Source organism: Xenopus laevis, chromosome 4L, assembly GCF_017654675.1.
Source record: "Xenopus laevis strain J_2021 chromosome 4L, Xenopus_laevis_v10.1, whole genome shotgun sequence".
Taxonomy (NCBI): domain Eukaryota; kingdom Metazoa; phylum Chordata; class Amphibia; order Anura; family Pipidae; genus Xenopus; species Xenopus laevis.
The window spans coordinates 103,661,765-103,677,650 of record NC_054377.1 but is presented as its reverse complement, the minus strand read 5'-3'; the positions used below and the strand labels follow the sequence as shown (position 1 = coordinate 103,677,650).

The window sequence follows — 15,886 nt, the reverse complement described above, 5'->3', positions numbered from 1 at the left end:
TTTCCCACCAGAACTTACTTGCTGCTTGAATTATTTGGGGGCACATTACTAAGGGTCGAATTTCAAAGTGAAAAAAACCTTGAAATTCGATCATTGAATTGTAGTAGTTCGATATTCAAAGTCATAGTTTTTTCGATCGAATATGGGAAAAAATAGTTGGCTATAGGTTCTAGGAGGTCCCCATAGGCTAACATAGCAATTCGGCAGGTTTAAGGTGGCGAAGTGTCGAAGTCAAAGTTTTTTAAAGAGACAGTACTTCGATTTTAAAATGGTTGAATATTCAAAGTTTTTTCAATTCGATTCGAAGTCGAATTTGGCTTATTTGATGGTCAAAGTACCCAAAAAATGACTTTTTTAAAATTCGAAATTCATTTCGACCCTTAGTAAATGGGCCCCTTCGTGTCAAATAATGGTGTCAAATCAGGGATTTGGGCTACATAAAATAAACACAAATCTTTACATTTGGCATTTATTTTAGACAGCTAGCGAATTTCTCCCGCTTCGTCAAAAAATTTGCAAAGTACCAGCAAAATTAGCGAAACTCGAATTTTTATTCCTGCGTCAATTTTGACGCTGCCGTTAATCTCAATAGCCGTCCGAATAGTGTTGAAGCGTGAAGGTTTTGGCGCGAGTGACTTTTCCGAAGCGTGTCAAATTTTTTTTGACGCTGCCGAATTTTCGCGACCAATTTTTGCAAATTTATTCACCGACGGCGAAACGCGTAGATTCGCTGTGAATTTGCGTCTGCCGAATTTATTCGCCCATCACTATACACAGCTTTTTATATCATTTTTCTAGCGTTGAATGTTTAACACAGTTTGATAAATCAGATTCTATGTGTAAATAAACACTTTCTTTAATTGCTTAATGGAGAACGAAAACCCTAAAAATGAATAAGAATTGAAATGTTGCATTTTACACACTGAACTTACTGTACCAGCCTAAAGGTTCAGCATCTCTATAGAAGTAAGCATTGAGGCCTTCAAAGTTGGCACAGGTTTCCATCTTGGATTCTGTTAAAAGTGTCAGTAACACTGCACATGCTCAGTGTGCTCTGGGTAGCTGTTGAAAAGCTAAGCTTAGGGATCATCACAAAAAAAAGCAAAAAATTCTGTAAAAAAAACGCTGATGCTACAGGGATGATTATTACATTCTGATCCAGACTGCACTGGTTTCTAAACTTGTGCTGTGAATGTAAGTTAGTTTGTACAAGCCTTCTTTTATAAATGAAGTATATTGTGAGTGGGTCCTTAAGCTCAGAAACTGACAGCAGCACTGAGAATGTGCAGTGAAACAGCAGAAAAGAAGTTGGGGAGCTACTGGGGCATCTTTGGAAGTACAGATCTTTAATGCTAAAGGGCTGTGGTGGTTTGGCTGGTACAGAAGCCCAAAATATAATGTACATAAGACTACTTTATTGTTAATTAGTTCTGCTTTAAGGAATTCTGTTTCAGGACTGATTTTTAGGTTTTCAGATAACTAGGTGAATTAATGTTTTCTATTGCTTGCATTAAAGGTGAAAGAATTCATACACTCAGAACTCCTTGCCCAATTGTATTCGTATGAGGACCAAAGTACATTAATGGAGGAATCTACTGAACAGTCCCAGAAGCGTGAAGAGAAACTGCGGATTTATCATTGTCTTAAAGAAGCCTTAAATATCATTGGTGATATCTGCACATCCACCACCTATACACCAATACCCCCTCCTGTAGATGACTCTTGGTTAAAACCACACAGGTAAGCCACACAGTTTTGCAACCGATTGCAAATTGCAGTCACACAGTTTTGCAACAGAATAGCAGTGGCATTTGCTAAATGCTGTAGCTGAATTTTTTTTACCACACAAAGGAACCCAGAAATTAAACTGAGGGTAAAGAGTGAATTTAATTGAGACTGCATAGAGCAGTTACTGAGTGTGAAGTAGTATGTTATTTAGTGGGCTACAACCCTTTTAAATATGAATAACCATTTTAATATTTGTAAAGAAAATATGAGATATATGTATATTGATACAGGTGTAGGATCTGTTATCCAGAAACCCATTATCTAAAAGCTCTGAATTATGGAAAGGCCGTCTCCCATAGACTCCATTTTATCCAAATAATCCAAATTTTAAACATGATTTTTTTTTCTCTGCAACAAAAAAACAGTGACTTGTACTTGATTCAAACTAAGATAATTCATCCTTATTGGAGGCAAAACCAGCCCATTGAGTTTATTTAATGTTTACATAATTTTCAAGTAGACTTAAGGTATGAAGATCTAATTTACAGAAAGATCCATTATCCGGAAACCCCAGGTACCAAGCATTCTGGACAACAGGTCCCATACCTGTATATATGTTTCCTGTGCTTCTAATTCTGCTCGTAGGATCTGGCCTTGGCTGTAAAGGCCATTGTATTCTTATCCAACTCTTCTTAATTTTCTCCAACGCTTTACTGTCAATTTTATTTTTTGAGTGAAGATCCATTACAGTAGAATTGCAATTGCTTAGCAGGTGAGGCCATTAGAATAAATCATAGAAGGCACGATGCCACAAGTCAGAAACCAGTAATGGCAAAGAGCAAGTATTAGAGTGCAAGATAACTCAACCTACGTTTGCTCATAGCCTGTCTAAAGAAAGGAAATAGAACTATATCTAATATAGTACAGTTAGGCCCATAAATCTTTGGACAGAGACAACTTTTTTCTAATTTTGGTTCTGTACATTACCACAATGAATTTTAAATGAAACAACTCAGATGCAGTTGAACTGCAGACTTTCAGCTTTAATTCAATAGGTTGAACAAAAAAATTACATAAAAATGTGAGGAACTAAAGCCTTTTTTCAACACAATCACTTCATTTCAGGGGCTCAAAAGTAATTGGACCATTGACTCAAAGGCTATTTCATGGGCAGGTGTGGGCAATTCCTTTGTTATGTCATTATCAATGAAGCAAATAAAAGCCCTGGAGTTGATTTGAGGGGGGGGGGTGTTTGTATGTGGAAGATTTTGCTGTGAACAGACAACATGCAGTCAAAGGAGCTCTCCATGCAGGTGAAACAAGCCATCCTCAAGCTGCAAAAACAGAAAAAAATTTCAGAGAAATTGCTACAACATTAGGGGGCAGATTCACTAAGGGTCGAATTTCGAAGTAAAAAATACTTTGAAATTCGACCCTCGAATTGAAATCCTTCGACTTCGAATATCGAAGTCGAAGGATTTAGCGCTAAACGTTCGTTCGATCGATCGAAGGATTTTTCGTTCGATCGAGCGATTAAATCCTTAGAATCGAACGATTCGAAGGATTTTAATCCAACGATCGAAGGAAAATCCTTCGATCAAAAAAAGTTTAGCAAGCCTATGGGGACCTTCCCCATAGGCTAACATTGACTTCGGTAGGTTTTATCTGCCGAAGTAGGGGGTCGAAGTTTTTTTTAATGGGAAAGTACTTCGACTATCGAATGGTCGAATAGTCGAACGATTTTTCGTTCGAAAAGTTCGAATCGAAGTCGAAGGTCATAGTCGAAGGTCGAAGTAGCCCATTCGATGGTCGAAGTACCCAAAAAATACTTCGAAATTCAAAGTATTTTTCATTCGAATCCTTCACTCGAGCTTAGTGAATCGGCCCCTAGGAGTGGCAAAATATACAGTTTGGTACATCCTGAGAAAGAAAGAAAACACTGGTGAACTCAGCAACCCAAAAAGACCTGGACGTCCACATAAGACAACAGTGGTGGATGATCGCTGAATCATTTCCATGGTGAAGAGAAACCCCTTCACAACAGCCAAACAAGTGAGGCCTCCAGAAGTGAAGTGTATCAATATCCAAGTCTACCATATAGAGAAGACTTCATGAAAGTAAATACAAAGGGCAATCCACTCATAGGCATCAAGAATAGAAAGGCTAGATTGGACTTTGCTAAAAAAAACATTTTTTGGACAGATGAAACCAAGATCAACCTCTACCAGAATCCACTCATAGGCATCAAGAATAGAAAGGCTAGATTGGACTTTGCTAAAAAAAACATTTTTTGGACAGATGAAACCAAGATCAACCTCTACCAGAATGATGGCAAAAAAAAGTATGGAGAAGGCGTGGAACAGCTCATGATCCAAAGCATACCACATCATCTATAAAACATGGTGGAGGCAGTGCGATGGCTTGGGGGTGCATGGCTGCCAGTGGCACTGGGACACTAGTGTTTATCCATGATGTGACACAGGACAGAAGCAGCCGAATTAATTCTAAGGTGTTCAGAGATATACTGACTGCTCAAATCCAGCTAAATGCAGTCAAATTGATTGGAAGGCATTTCATAATGACCCAAAACATACAGCCAAAGCAACCCAGGAGTTTATTAAAGCGAAGAAGTGGAATATTCTTGAATAACCATGTCAGTCACCTGATCTGAACCTAATTGAGCTGCTTTTCACTTGTTGAAGACTAAACTTCAGACAGAAAGGCCCACAAACAAACAGCAAATGAAAGCCACTGCAGTAAAGGCCTGGCAGAGCATTAAAAAGGGGGAAACCCAGAATCTGGTGATGTCCATGAGTTCAAGACTTCAGGCTGTCATTGCCAGCAAAGCGGTTTCAACCAAGTATTAGAAATAAACATTTTATTTTGAGTTTTTTAATTTGTCTAATTGCTTTTGAGCACCTGAAATGAAGTTATTGTGTTAAAAAGGGCTTTCGTTCCTCACATATTTATGCCATCTTGTTGTTCAACCCACTGAATTAAAGCTGAAAGTCTGCAGTTCAACTGCATCTGAGTTGTTTCATTTAAAATTCATTGTGGTAATGTACAGAACCAAAATTAGAAAAAAAGTTGTCTCTGTCCAAAGATTTATGGGCCTAACTGTACATGTCCCTGTACTCAGCACTAAGACCATTTCTATGTCTGAGTGATTTTAGGAGTGTTTAAAACAATTAGACTGACTGAACAGAAGAAAGAAAAGGTGATAGATAAGTTGATTAATACATTTATTGTAGAAATTGTATGTATGTATGATTTTTTAAAGCTGTAGATGAATGTAATACTGCTTCTGTTGTAAACATTTTTGTTTGGTTGATACTAGATCTCCTTCAGAAAGTCCAACTTTCCAACATTCCTCCAGTGTCATTCCTCCAGTGTCCACCATAACTGGACCATCTGCAGTTCACGGTCTTTCAACTGCTATCCCTCTTCCAAGTACCCATGTTGGAGCTCCTCCAGTGCCAACCCGCCCAGGCTCTTTGCCTACTCTTCCTAATATCAATGACCTTGCTGTGATGCCACCTCAGATACCTTCACGACCCACAAGAGCACCACCGAGTATTCCCAGGTGAGACTTTTTTTCCTCTGTGAATGAAATCGGAAGAGATGGAAGAAGTAACCGGAAAAAAATTATACCAATACCTGTAGTTCAAAAGTGAGGTGTTCCCAGTTTCCCACTTTTGAATTAAAAGTATTGGTATAATTTTTTTCATAGGATACTTACAACTGACACGTGAAGTGGCCAGCATCAATCCTTTCATCCCCAAATTAAGTATTTTTGCAGAAGGCACATCTATAGAAATCCATTATATTCCAAAAAACATGTTTTATGAAAGATAGATATATATATATATATATATATAATATATATATATATATATAATATATATATATATATATATATATATATATATAATATATATATATATATATATATATATATATATATTTATATATATATATATATATATATATATATATATATATATATACACACACATACACACACACATATCACAAGCACGGCATAACTATGCATAGCTATTATCTTAATATCCACACATGTTTATTACACATTTTCCCCTGAATATTAATTGTAATAATTTACACTGCGGAGCGGTAATGAAACATTCCCTAGGGAAAGGGAGAATTTTAAATAAATTGTTCCCATGTAACACAAATGAACAACAGGGATTCGATTTCATGGATTACATGGGGATTACATTACATGGAATTAACTTCCAAGTAAAATGAAAAAATGTATCTACCATTTGTAATGCTGGATTTGAAAGTTTGAGTGATATAATAGTTGTTTTTCAAGTAGAAGCTCCGATAAAGGGCCATTTTTATTATATTAAAATGACATTTATATAATATAATATAATTTTTTTTTATCATAATATGACTGGAGCAGTGTTATCAGTAAATTTTTATTCTATTCCTAGAAAAGAGTGATGGTAGCATATATTTGGTGAGACTGACTCATGCATAATTTGGCAACACGTGTATTAACATGTATTAATAAGGTAGAGCTCTGATTTGAGAGTAAATAAATGCAGTCTGCTCAGCTTTCTCAGAACTTAGATTTTCTAAGATTTGTTAGAACACTGTTATTAGGCAGGTGACTGCAAGCAATGCCAATAAAGGATCCAGAGGTTTACAGGAACCTTGTAAAAAGGGACCAGAACATCACTGCTTTATAGTTAATTAAGTGGTAGTCTCCCTGCAGAAGCAGTCATAGCCAGCTAAGATTTTTATGAGGGTGCAAGTTATTTAGTTCCCACTAATCACTAGGCTTAAATTGAAAACCAAAGAAAAACGTACTTCTAAATGTTTGTAGATCCATTTATTTGGCTCATACACAAATACAACTGATTGGAGTGTGAAGTTGAACAGGGGATTCGAGAAAAATCACCTTTTTTTACAGTTATGGTTAAGAGAAGGGAGTAAAAATGAACCTCCATGTAAATGCAGGCTGCATCAGGGCCCTAAACTTACCATCTTCCCTACGACTGGCGGTAAGACCAGGGCTGCCTTGTGGTCGTCAGTATGGTCAGACCCTAGATAGAAGTGCATTTGTGTGCCAGGCTGTCTTGAAGGACAGTATAGATGTGTGCTCCATGTCTCTATCTGTTGCTAGCTGCCACCGTGACTGAGATTAAACCAAGTTAGGCCGGGGCAAAAGTTGGATGTTCAAGGGTCTCTTTAAAAAAAACAAAAAAAAAACAGTTTAATGTTTTTTTTAGAACAGATATTGATCATTCTTGCAGTTCTTTTCATGTTGTAAGGGAGAAAACAACTCAGCGGGGGTCATGCATAAAGTTAGCTTAGCGCATATTTATTCGCAAATGGTTGTATTGCCTGTGTTTGTTCCTGAATGTTGAAATATTGCACTGCTCTGCCTGTCTTTCCTTTATTTTTTTGCGAATTTGCATTGCACAAAAATAATAGCAAATGGCTCACAAATGAGATGGGTGTTTGTGACTGTGCGAGGTCTTTGTGCGCAAAAATCGCAATGAAAGTTATTTAAATTTACAATTTGCAAAAACTGTTTGCCACCAAAGTTCTGGTGTAACTCAAACGAAGAGTGTGTGCATAAATATTCCCAATTAGCGATTATGCCATATTTAAAAAGTCACTATGGACATTATCAGTGCAGAAAATTAACAATTCTGTTTGCGTATTAAATATAACCAAGTATTTTCACTATGCGAAGTTTACAACCGAGCCCCAGTGACTGTTTATTAACACCTGGTTAATAAGAAACAGTTTAGGTGTTACTTTCAAAGTAATTCAGCTAGCAACTAGATTCAAAAAGAAAAGTAAAGAGAAAAAGGAAATAAGTAACCAAGAAAACTTTATATCTGTATAAATATAAAGAAACCAAAGCCAACTTTGTACCTGAGAGAGGGAAGAACAAAGGTAGTTACTTATTTTGTGTCCAACAAAGCTAGCTAGTTTGCAGATTCTATTGGTATTTAGTGGGGTAACAAATGGTTTGTCATTATTCCACAAGTAATTCTTTAAAAAAATTGAAGCAGTAATACAATTTTATTTTAAAAAAAACACACACTGTATATCCAAAATAAATCATAAAATATATAAGTCCCCCTTTTTGTGCCTTTAAGATGCAACTCAGGTATGGTCTTATGGTCTATAGAAGCTGCCTATCATTATGTGGAGAATTAAAAAAAATTACAAAACTCAAAGACTACCTCTGGGAGCACCGGGATAACACCTGAACTGGCACTTATATAACAGTGTAACAAACTGTAACCCACAGCACCTTCATACCCCTCTGAATTGTGTCTGTATGTTACCCTCCCATTTAGACTGTAAGCCCTACGGGGTAGGGTCCTCTAGCCTTTTGTTTCCTTGACACTGAGCATTGTAATTATATTTTATATTTATGTGAATTGTATTCTAATAATGCACTTAGGGGGCCGATTCACAAAGGGTCGAATATCGAGGGTTAATTAACCTTCGATATTCGACTGGGAATTAAAATCCTTCGACTTCGAATATCGAAGTCGAAGGATTTTAGCGCAAATAGTGCGATCGAACGATCGAAGGATTATTCCTTCGATCGAACGATTAAATCCTTCGAATCAAACGATTCGAAGGATTTAAATCCAACGATCGAAGAAATATCCTTCGATCAAAAAAACTTAGGAAAGCCTATGGGGACCTTCCCCATAGGCTAACATTGAGTTTGGTAGCTTTTAGATGGCGAACTAGGGGGTCGAAGATTTTTCTTAAAGAGACAGTACTTCGACTATCGAATGGTCGAATGGTCGAACGATTTTTAGTTCGATTCCTTCAATTCGAAGTCGTAGTCGAAGGTCGTAGTAGCCCATTCGATAGTCGAAGTAGCCCAAAAAACACTTTGAAATTCGAAGTTTTTTTACTTCGAATCCTTCACTCGAAGTTAGTGAATCGGCCCCTTATTGATACTTTTTATTCCAATGACCCCTTGTTTGTTACTATTTTGTTGGTTTGTTGTACAGTGCTTTGCCCTCAAGGAGCGCTTTACAAATAAAAATATACATACATACATAAATAAATACATACATACATACAAAAGTGGCATTTGATGAAGTGTGGTTCAATTAATCACAGTCAGTTGCCACATGATGAACTTTCATGCTCCAGTAAGGAGACACAACATATTTTCCCACTTTGGTCTTGGTGGAATGGGAATCAAATATTTGTGCAATGTCATTGGCCTTTTATTTCTACTATAAAAGACATATTGCTTCTTTGTAAGGGAAACATAATCAAATGCCCACCCAGCCTTGGACATGGGACTTCTGAACACGCAAGTGTAACACCAGAAGAAGAGAAGGATTAACTAAGGAGAAATCAATAGTAGTCAAACATTTGACCTTCACAGGTGGCTGAGCTACAATTCTGAAAATCCCCAAAAACCTTCAGCAACATGCAGAAGGCAAGATGAGACCAATGTACATACATAGGGGGGTATTAACTAAAACTTGACTATTTCTTACAAAAAATAAAAAAAATGCGACCAAACTCCCAAACCCCCAAACCCAAATCCCATTAATTTACCAATAAATTCTCCTCCAAAAAGTCAGTGTGAAAAAAAGTTGTGACAAAATCGTGCGTCAATTTGAATTGTGTGACTTGGCGCTCTGAAAACTCTACTTAATTAAATTGACGCTGCGACAACTAGAATGTATAGGATTATAGAACGAAAACCAGCTCAAACAGCCTGAAACGAATCCTGAAGGTAAAAATCATGTTCCAATTTTAAAGGGCCCATCTGCATTGATTTCTACATGACCTCGACAGGTTTTAGATGGAGTATTTCCGGAAAAATGTGAGTTTTCCCCTTTCAAAATTCGACCAGAAAAAAATCGAGGCTTCATAAATAGGCCCCTTCATGTGTGGAAATGATATTGTCCCAATGACACCTAAAGCACCGACCTTGAAATCATCTGCTATTTATTTATCTAGATCTAGACTTTTCTTCCAGAATAAAAGGGGAACTGTCTGGAATTGAACAGAGTAGAATGTATGAAGAAAAACAAAGGTTATTGTAGCATGGATTTTTTTTACATTAATTCAGATTTTATTATCCTGAAAGTTATTAGCAGACTTGCACATAAAATCTCACATTCCTTTGTGGACTGAAGCCTAATAATTCTTTTTTAACTAGCCCCCAAGTACAGTCGATTCTGTAAGAGTATTATATGTCTCCCTCACAGAGGAACCTTTTCTTTTCAGCTTTTACTTTGCACTTTCAAAATAGAGTTATTCCTCCTCCTTTTCTTTCCCGCTTCAGATTTCCCCCACTAAGTCCCCCTTGCTGGAATGCTACAGCTGTGACACGCCACCATTCATCATTAAATAGGAAACAATCTGCATCTTGAGTAAACTCAAGCAACCTTTCCCTTTTCTGCATTCGCCCCCTCCAAGCCTCTTCCCCACATTTCCTTTTAACCTCAACAGTCAGACTTATAGCCAGCCTTTCTACTACCATCAATGTTTCAGGGCCCTTAAGGAAAAGAGTAATAGCTTCCCAGTGATAACTGAATGAAGGAATGGTATCCCTCCAGACAAGAAACTTCCTTTTTGCATTGCTAATTTATAACTAGCTGCTGTATTCAAAAGGAGGGTTTATTCGCCTATAAAGCTTGGATAAAATAGTCAAAAGGTGATTTTGGTTTAAACATATTATTTTAGAACACATAATTGTAAGTTACCAGTTGGTCTATTATCCATTATAGGATCAGGCTTTTTCAACAATTGGGGGCACATTTACTAAGTTCTAGTGAAGTATTAGAATAAAAAACTTCGAATTTCGAAGTTTTTTTTTGGCTACTTCGACCTTCGAATGCGACTTTGACTTAGAATCGAACAATTCAAACTAAGAATCGTTCGACTATTCGACCATTTGATAGTCGAAGTACTGTCTCTTAAAAAAAACTTCGACCCCCTACTTCGCCACCTAAACCCTACCGAGGTGCAACGTTAGCCTATGGGGAAGGTCCCCATAGGCTTTCCTAGGTTTTTTTGATTGAAGGAAAATCGTTCGATTGATGAATTAAAATCCTTCGAAACGTTCGATTCGAAGGATTTAATCGTTCGATCGCACGATAATTCCTTCGATCGTTTCATCGAACGAATATCGCTAAATCCTTCAACTTCGATATTCGAAGTCGAAGGATTTAAATTTGATAGTCGAATATCGAGGGTTAATTAACCCTTGATATTCGACCAATAGTAAATGTGCCCCTTGATGTCAGAGGCTGACTAGAGATGATGGAAAATCTTGTCCCAAAAGAGTTTTTTATATTAAAAAAAAAAAAGCAACAGTGATTTTTTCTAACTGAAAACATATTTAATTGCATTTATGACACTACACATTAATAATCCCTTTTAAAAGAGTTAGCCCTGCATAACCCTGCTTCCAAGAGTCCCTGCTCTACAATATTTGGAACAGAACTGGCATAACTAGTGAATAAAGAGACTCAAAGTCTCAAACGGTTAATTCAGAAGAGGGCTGGGGACTTTTGGCAAAGAGAATGAAGTGGCCCGCAAACAGTAGTTCCTTCATTGAATGTTTAGTGACTCACTCACTTTGCGGGCAGCGTCCCTCTTTGAAATTGAGCAGGGTGGCCCAATTTCAAATGCCAAATACCCACACCCCTCCCTTAAATTATTATAGTCTTAATAATATTAAAACTAGAAAACAGTCCAAGCTAATATTCTGAGGGTTATATGGAAGCAGTAACACAGCAGTGCAGATTTTACTCTCTTTTATATATTTGGCATAAATCCAATACAGGTATGGGACCTGCTATCCAGAATGCTTAAGACGTGTTCTCCTGCATAATGGACCTTTCCGTAATTCAGACCTTCATACCTAAAAAATCATGTAAAAATTAAGTAAATTGGGATCAAGTACAAGGTACTGTTTTATTATTACAGAGAAAATAATTTGGATTATTTGGATAAAATGGAGTGTAGGGAATCGGCGCAAAAGCATTGCCCTTATCCTTGTAATGGCAGAAGCACAGAGCCTGTGTCTGTGTGCTGTAAGCTGTTACCTAGCAACTAGCTATTCAGTGATCTCAGTACAACAGGAAGTGACACAGCAGCTAAGGAGTGGCAGGCAGGAAAAGGAACAAATATAGTTACCAGCTTGCACACCCTGGCTCTCCAAAACGTGTATTGCCCGGTGCCCGGCCGAGAGGGCTTCGGAAACCCACAAACTTCCAGAACGAATAATTCCACCGGCACACAGGTCTTTAGTTGCAAGCAGGGATAACCCTTGCTAAATTTTTATTTGCGTGATGCAACGTTTCGGGGTGATCCCCTGTGAAATATCAAGGTGAAATATATCCAACTCCAAAAACAAACAGGCAGGTTGACTGGCTCCTAATGAAATTGAGCATCCTATATTATAGGAACTAGGACTTTAAACTCGCTGGGGCAGGGACTGATATGAGTGATGTATAATCTCTGGAATATGTTGGTGTTTTTTAAATATTAATATCACACACATCCACCCATACAGACAAACGGGTTTATATATCAAAGAGTGCGTGATTGCCACAGTACTCTAGAGTGCAATTCCACCACTCTCCATTAATTTCTATGGGATTTTTAAAAGAGTATTTATCAATGGGTTAAAGTGAAAATACACCTTTTGATAAATATGCCTTTTAAAATCCCATAGAAATGAATGGAGAGTGGCGGAATTTCACTCTAGCGGACTGTGGCGACCTCTAACTTCACTCTTTGATAAATATACCTCAAAGAGATATCAGGAATAGACTTACATACCCTCATGTTTCATAAGAGTGCAATTCCACCACTCTCCATTAATTTCTATAGGATTTTTAAAAGAGTATTTATCAATGAGTGAAAGTGACAATACACCCTTTGATAAATACGCCTTTCAATATCCCATAGAAATGAAAGAAGGGTGGCAGAATTTCACTCTAGCGGACTGTGGCGCTCTCTAACTTCACTCTTTGATAAATATACCTCAAAGAGAGATCAGGAATAGACTTACATACCCTTATGTTTCATAAGTATAAAGCAAAAGTTTAGCTGCAGGGTGTCTAAAAACCTAACAAAACACAACTATAGATATTCTCCAGAAATGTCACAGATCTGAACCCTAGCTCTTCATGTGTTAGAGTGAATAAAAATGGCCAGCTTTGTAGAGACAGAATTCTTTAAGACAGGCTCAGTCACTCATTAGGAATATTCCACCTTGCTGGTAATATAATTTACATAACACAAAGTCATGTCACTGTGGTTTATCATCTATTTATTATCTATCGATCTATCTATCATCTGTCTACCTATCTATCTATCATCTATTTTATATATATATATATATATATATATATATATATATATATATATATATATATAGAAAAAGTACTGGATCAAGCACTCCCACGCTCTAGTTCATCAATTCACCCAGGTGCTATCCATTTGTCTGGTATGTAGAAATATTCATCAATTCCGGATGCACACAAGGATTTTTGGAAATAAAAAACGTAACTTTTATTTAATATATCATTAAAAGAAAACAGGCCAACGTTTCGGTCCCCATCTTGGACCTTTATCAAGACATTGTTTTCAGGTTAAAATCACAATAAATAGGTAAAAGCAAATTGGTGAACCAATCAGTACACAACTGCGTCAAATGACACCACTGGACCTTGTCCATTCAAATTCTTAGAAAATACTATTAGATTTAATGGGTGTGTCATTGTTACAATGTGGCAAAAAAAGTTGTTAATAGTGATTCGCAAATAGTTACAAAAAAAAAGTTACTTCGATAAAGAGACATATATTATCTTTGATTAAGAAAACATGAAAGAGGGCAATTCTCATTTAATCCAGCAGGTGACAGAGTATTCAATTTCTTAATCCAAAAAACCTCGCGTTGTAATAAGATTTTTGACCTGTCACCTCCTCTCCTCAGTGGGGGGATATGATCTATCGCTATATATTTAAAAGTAGGAAGTCTGTGTCCACTTTCTAGAAAGTGCTTCGCCACTGGTTTTTGAGTTTTACCATCTCTAAATGCAGTGCTAATGGCGGACCGATGTCCGTCCATTCTCAATCGTAGAGTTAAATCAGTTTTCCCTACATACGATAAACCGCATGGACAGGTAATGAGGTAAATGACATGCGTCGTGGTACAGGTAATGTAATGTTTAATAATTAACCTCTCCCCTGTATGTGGGTGTCTAAAACTGGTACCTGGGCACATGTATCTGCAAGATGTACAATTTGGACACCGGAAACAGCCTTTTTTGTTGTTTTTTAACCAATTATTGGAAGTATTTTGGTAGCAGTATAGAGGATCGTTTTTAACCAGAATATCCCTCAGGTTAGTCCCTCTCTTAAATCCCACCATAGGGGGTATTGGAGTTTTCAGAGCAAGGCTACTGTCTGCCGTGACAATATTCCAATTGCGCCTAATGCTGTTGCATATTTTCTTAGAGGCGTCGTTGTACTGAGTAGAAAAAAATAAGTTTGATGTATCCCTCAGGGGTCTGGTCTCCCCACTGATCCTCTTTTTAGCTATATATTTGAAGGATACCCCACATCTATTGCAGTGTCTGGAGAGTGTAATAATCCCTGATAATGAACAGATATTGCTTGCAAGTATGGATGTTGTGAGCCTCTACACTATTATACCACACTCCCAGGGTATAGACTCAGTGAAACGATTGTTGGAACAATATGACTCATATAGTGGCCCACCCATACCATTTGTGTTAGAACTTTTACAACTTACCTTAGGTCTAAATTATTTTCGATTTGAACACGATTTTTTCTTGCAGATTGCTGGGACAGCGATGGGTGCGGCCATGGCGCCAGCATACGCAAATTTATATATGCATTTGTTTGAGTCTAACTATATCATACCTAAGTACAGAGACAAGATTATATTTCTAAAACGTTTTATCGATGATATGCTAGTGATTTGGCGTGGGACTGTGGATGAATTCACAGATATGGTATCTACCCTAAATGCTCTACCATCACCGGTAAAATTTACCTTCACGGCGGACCCCTACTCGGTCAATTTTTTGGATGTGAATATTTTTCGTAAGGGCGTACACTTGGGGTATACCTTATATCGCAAGGAAACTGATAAAAACGTTTTATTACAATATAATAGCTATCATCCTTGGGCTACTAAACGTTCACTTCCGATCTCACAGTTTTGTAGAGTATTTAGGAATAACTCAGAGGATCTGGGCGCACAGAAACAGATTAAGGATATATGGAGCCGGTTTAGACAAAAAGGCTATCCCAGTAAAATTCTTGGCCAAGCCTTAACTATAGCTAAAAAGAGGATCAGTGGGGAGACCAGACCCCTGAGGGATACATCAAACATATTTTTTTCTACTCAGTACAACGACGCCTCTAAGAAAATATGCAACAGCATTAGGCGCAATTGGAATATTGTCACGGCAGACAGTAGCCTTGCTCTGAAAACTCCAATACCCCCTATGGTGGGATTTAAGAGAGGGACTAACCTGAGGGATATTCTGGTTAAAAACGATCCTCTATACTGCTACCAAAATACTTCCAATAATTGGTTAAAAAACAACAAAAAAGGCTGTTTCCGGTGTCCAAATTGTACATCTTGCAGATACATGTGCCCAGGTACCAGTTTTAGACACCCACATACAGGGGAGAGGTTAATTATTAAACATTACATTACCTGTACCACGACGCATGTCATTTACTTCATTACCTGTCCATGCGGTTTATCGTATGTAGGGAAAACTGATTTAACTCTACGATTGAGAATGGACGGACATCGGTCCGCCATTAGCACTGCATTTAGAGATGGTAAAACTCAAAAACCAGTGGCGAAGCACTTTCTAGAAAGTGGACACAGACTTCCTACTTTTAAATATATAGCGATAGATCATATCCCCCCACTGAGGAGAGGAGGTGACAGGTCAAAAATCTTATTACAACGCGAGGTTTTTTGGATTAAGAAATTGAATACTCTGTCACCTGCTGGATTAAATGAGAATTGCCCTCTTTCATGTTTTCTTAATCAAAGATAATATATGTCTCTTTATCGAAGTAACTTTTTTTTGTAACTATTTGCGAATCACTATTAACA

At 37.4% G+C, this 15,886-nt stretch overlaps 1 protein-coding gene across 1 annotated transcript in view; it reads left to right on the top strand.

The window, feature by feature from the left end:
* The window catches only part of LOC108713546 (dynamin-3), a 162,969-nt gene that overhangs the window by 124,367 nt on the left and 22,716 nt on the right, over positions 1 to 15,886 (top strand). Inside the window, exons 20-21 of the mRNA XM_041590555.1 lie at positions 1,517 to 1,740; positions 5,066 to 5,311. Coding sequence (XP_041446489.1) covers positions 1,517 to 1,740; positions 5,066 to 5,311 — 470 coding nt within the window. The remainder of the gene's footprint in view (positions 1 to 1,516; positions 1,741 to 5,065; positions 5,312 to 15,886) is intronic.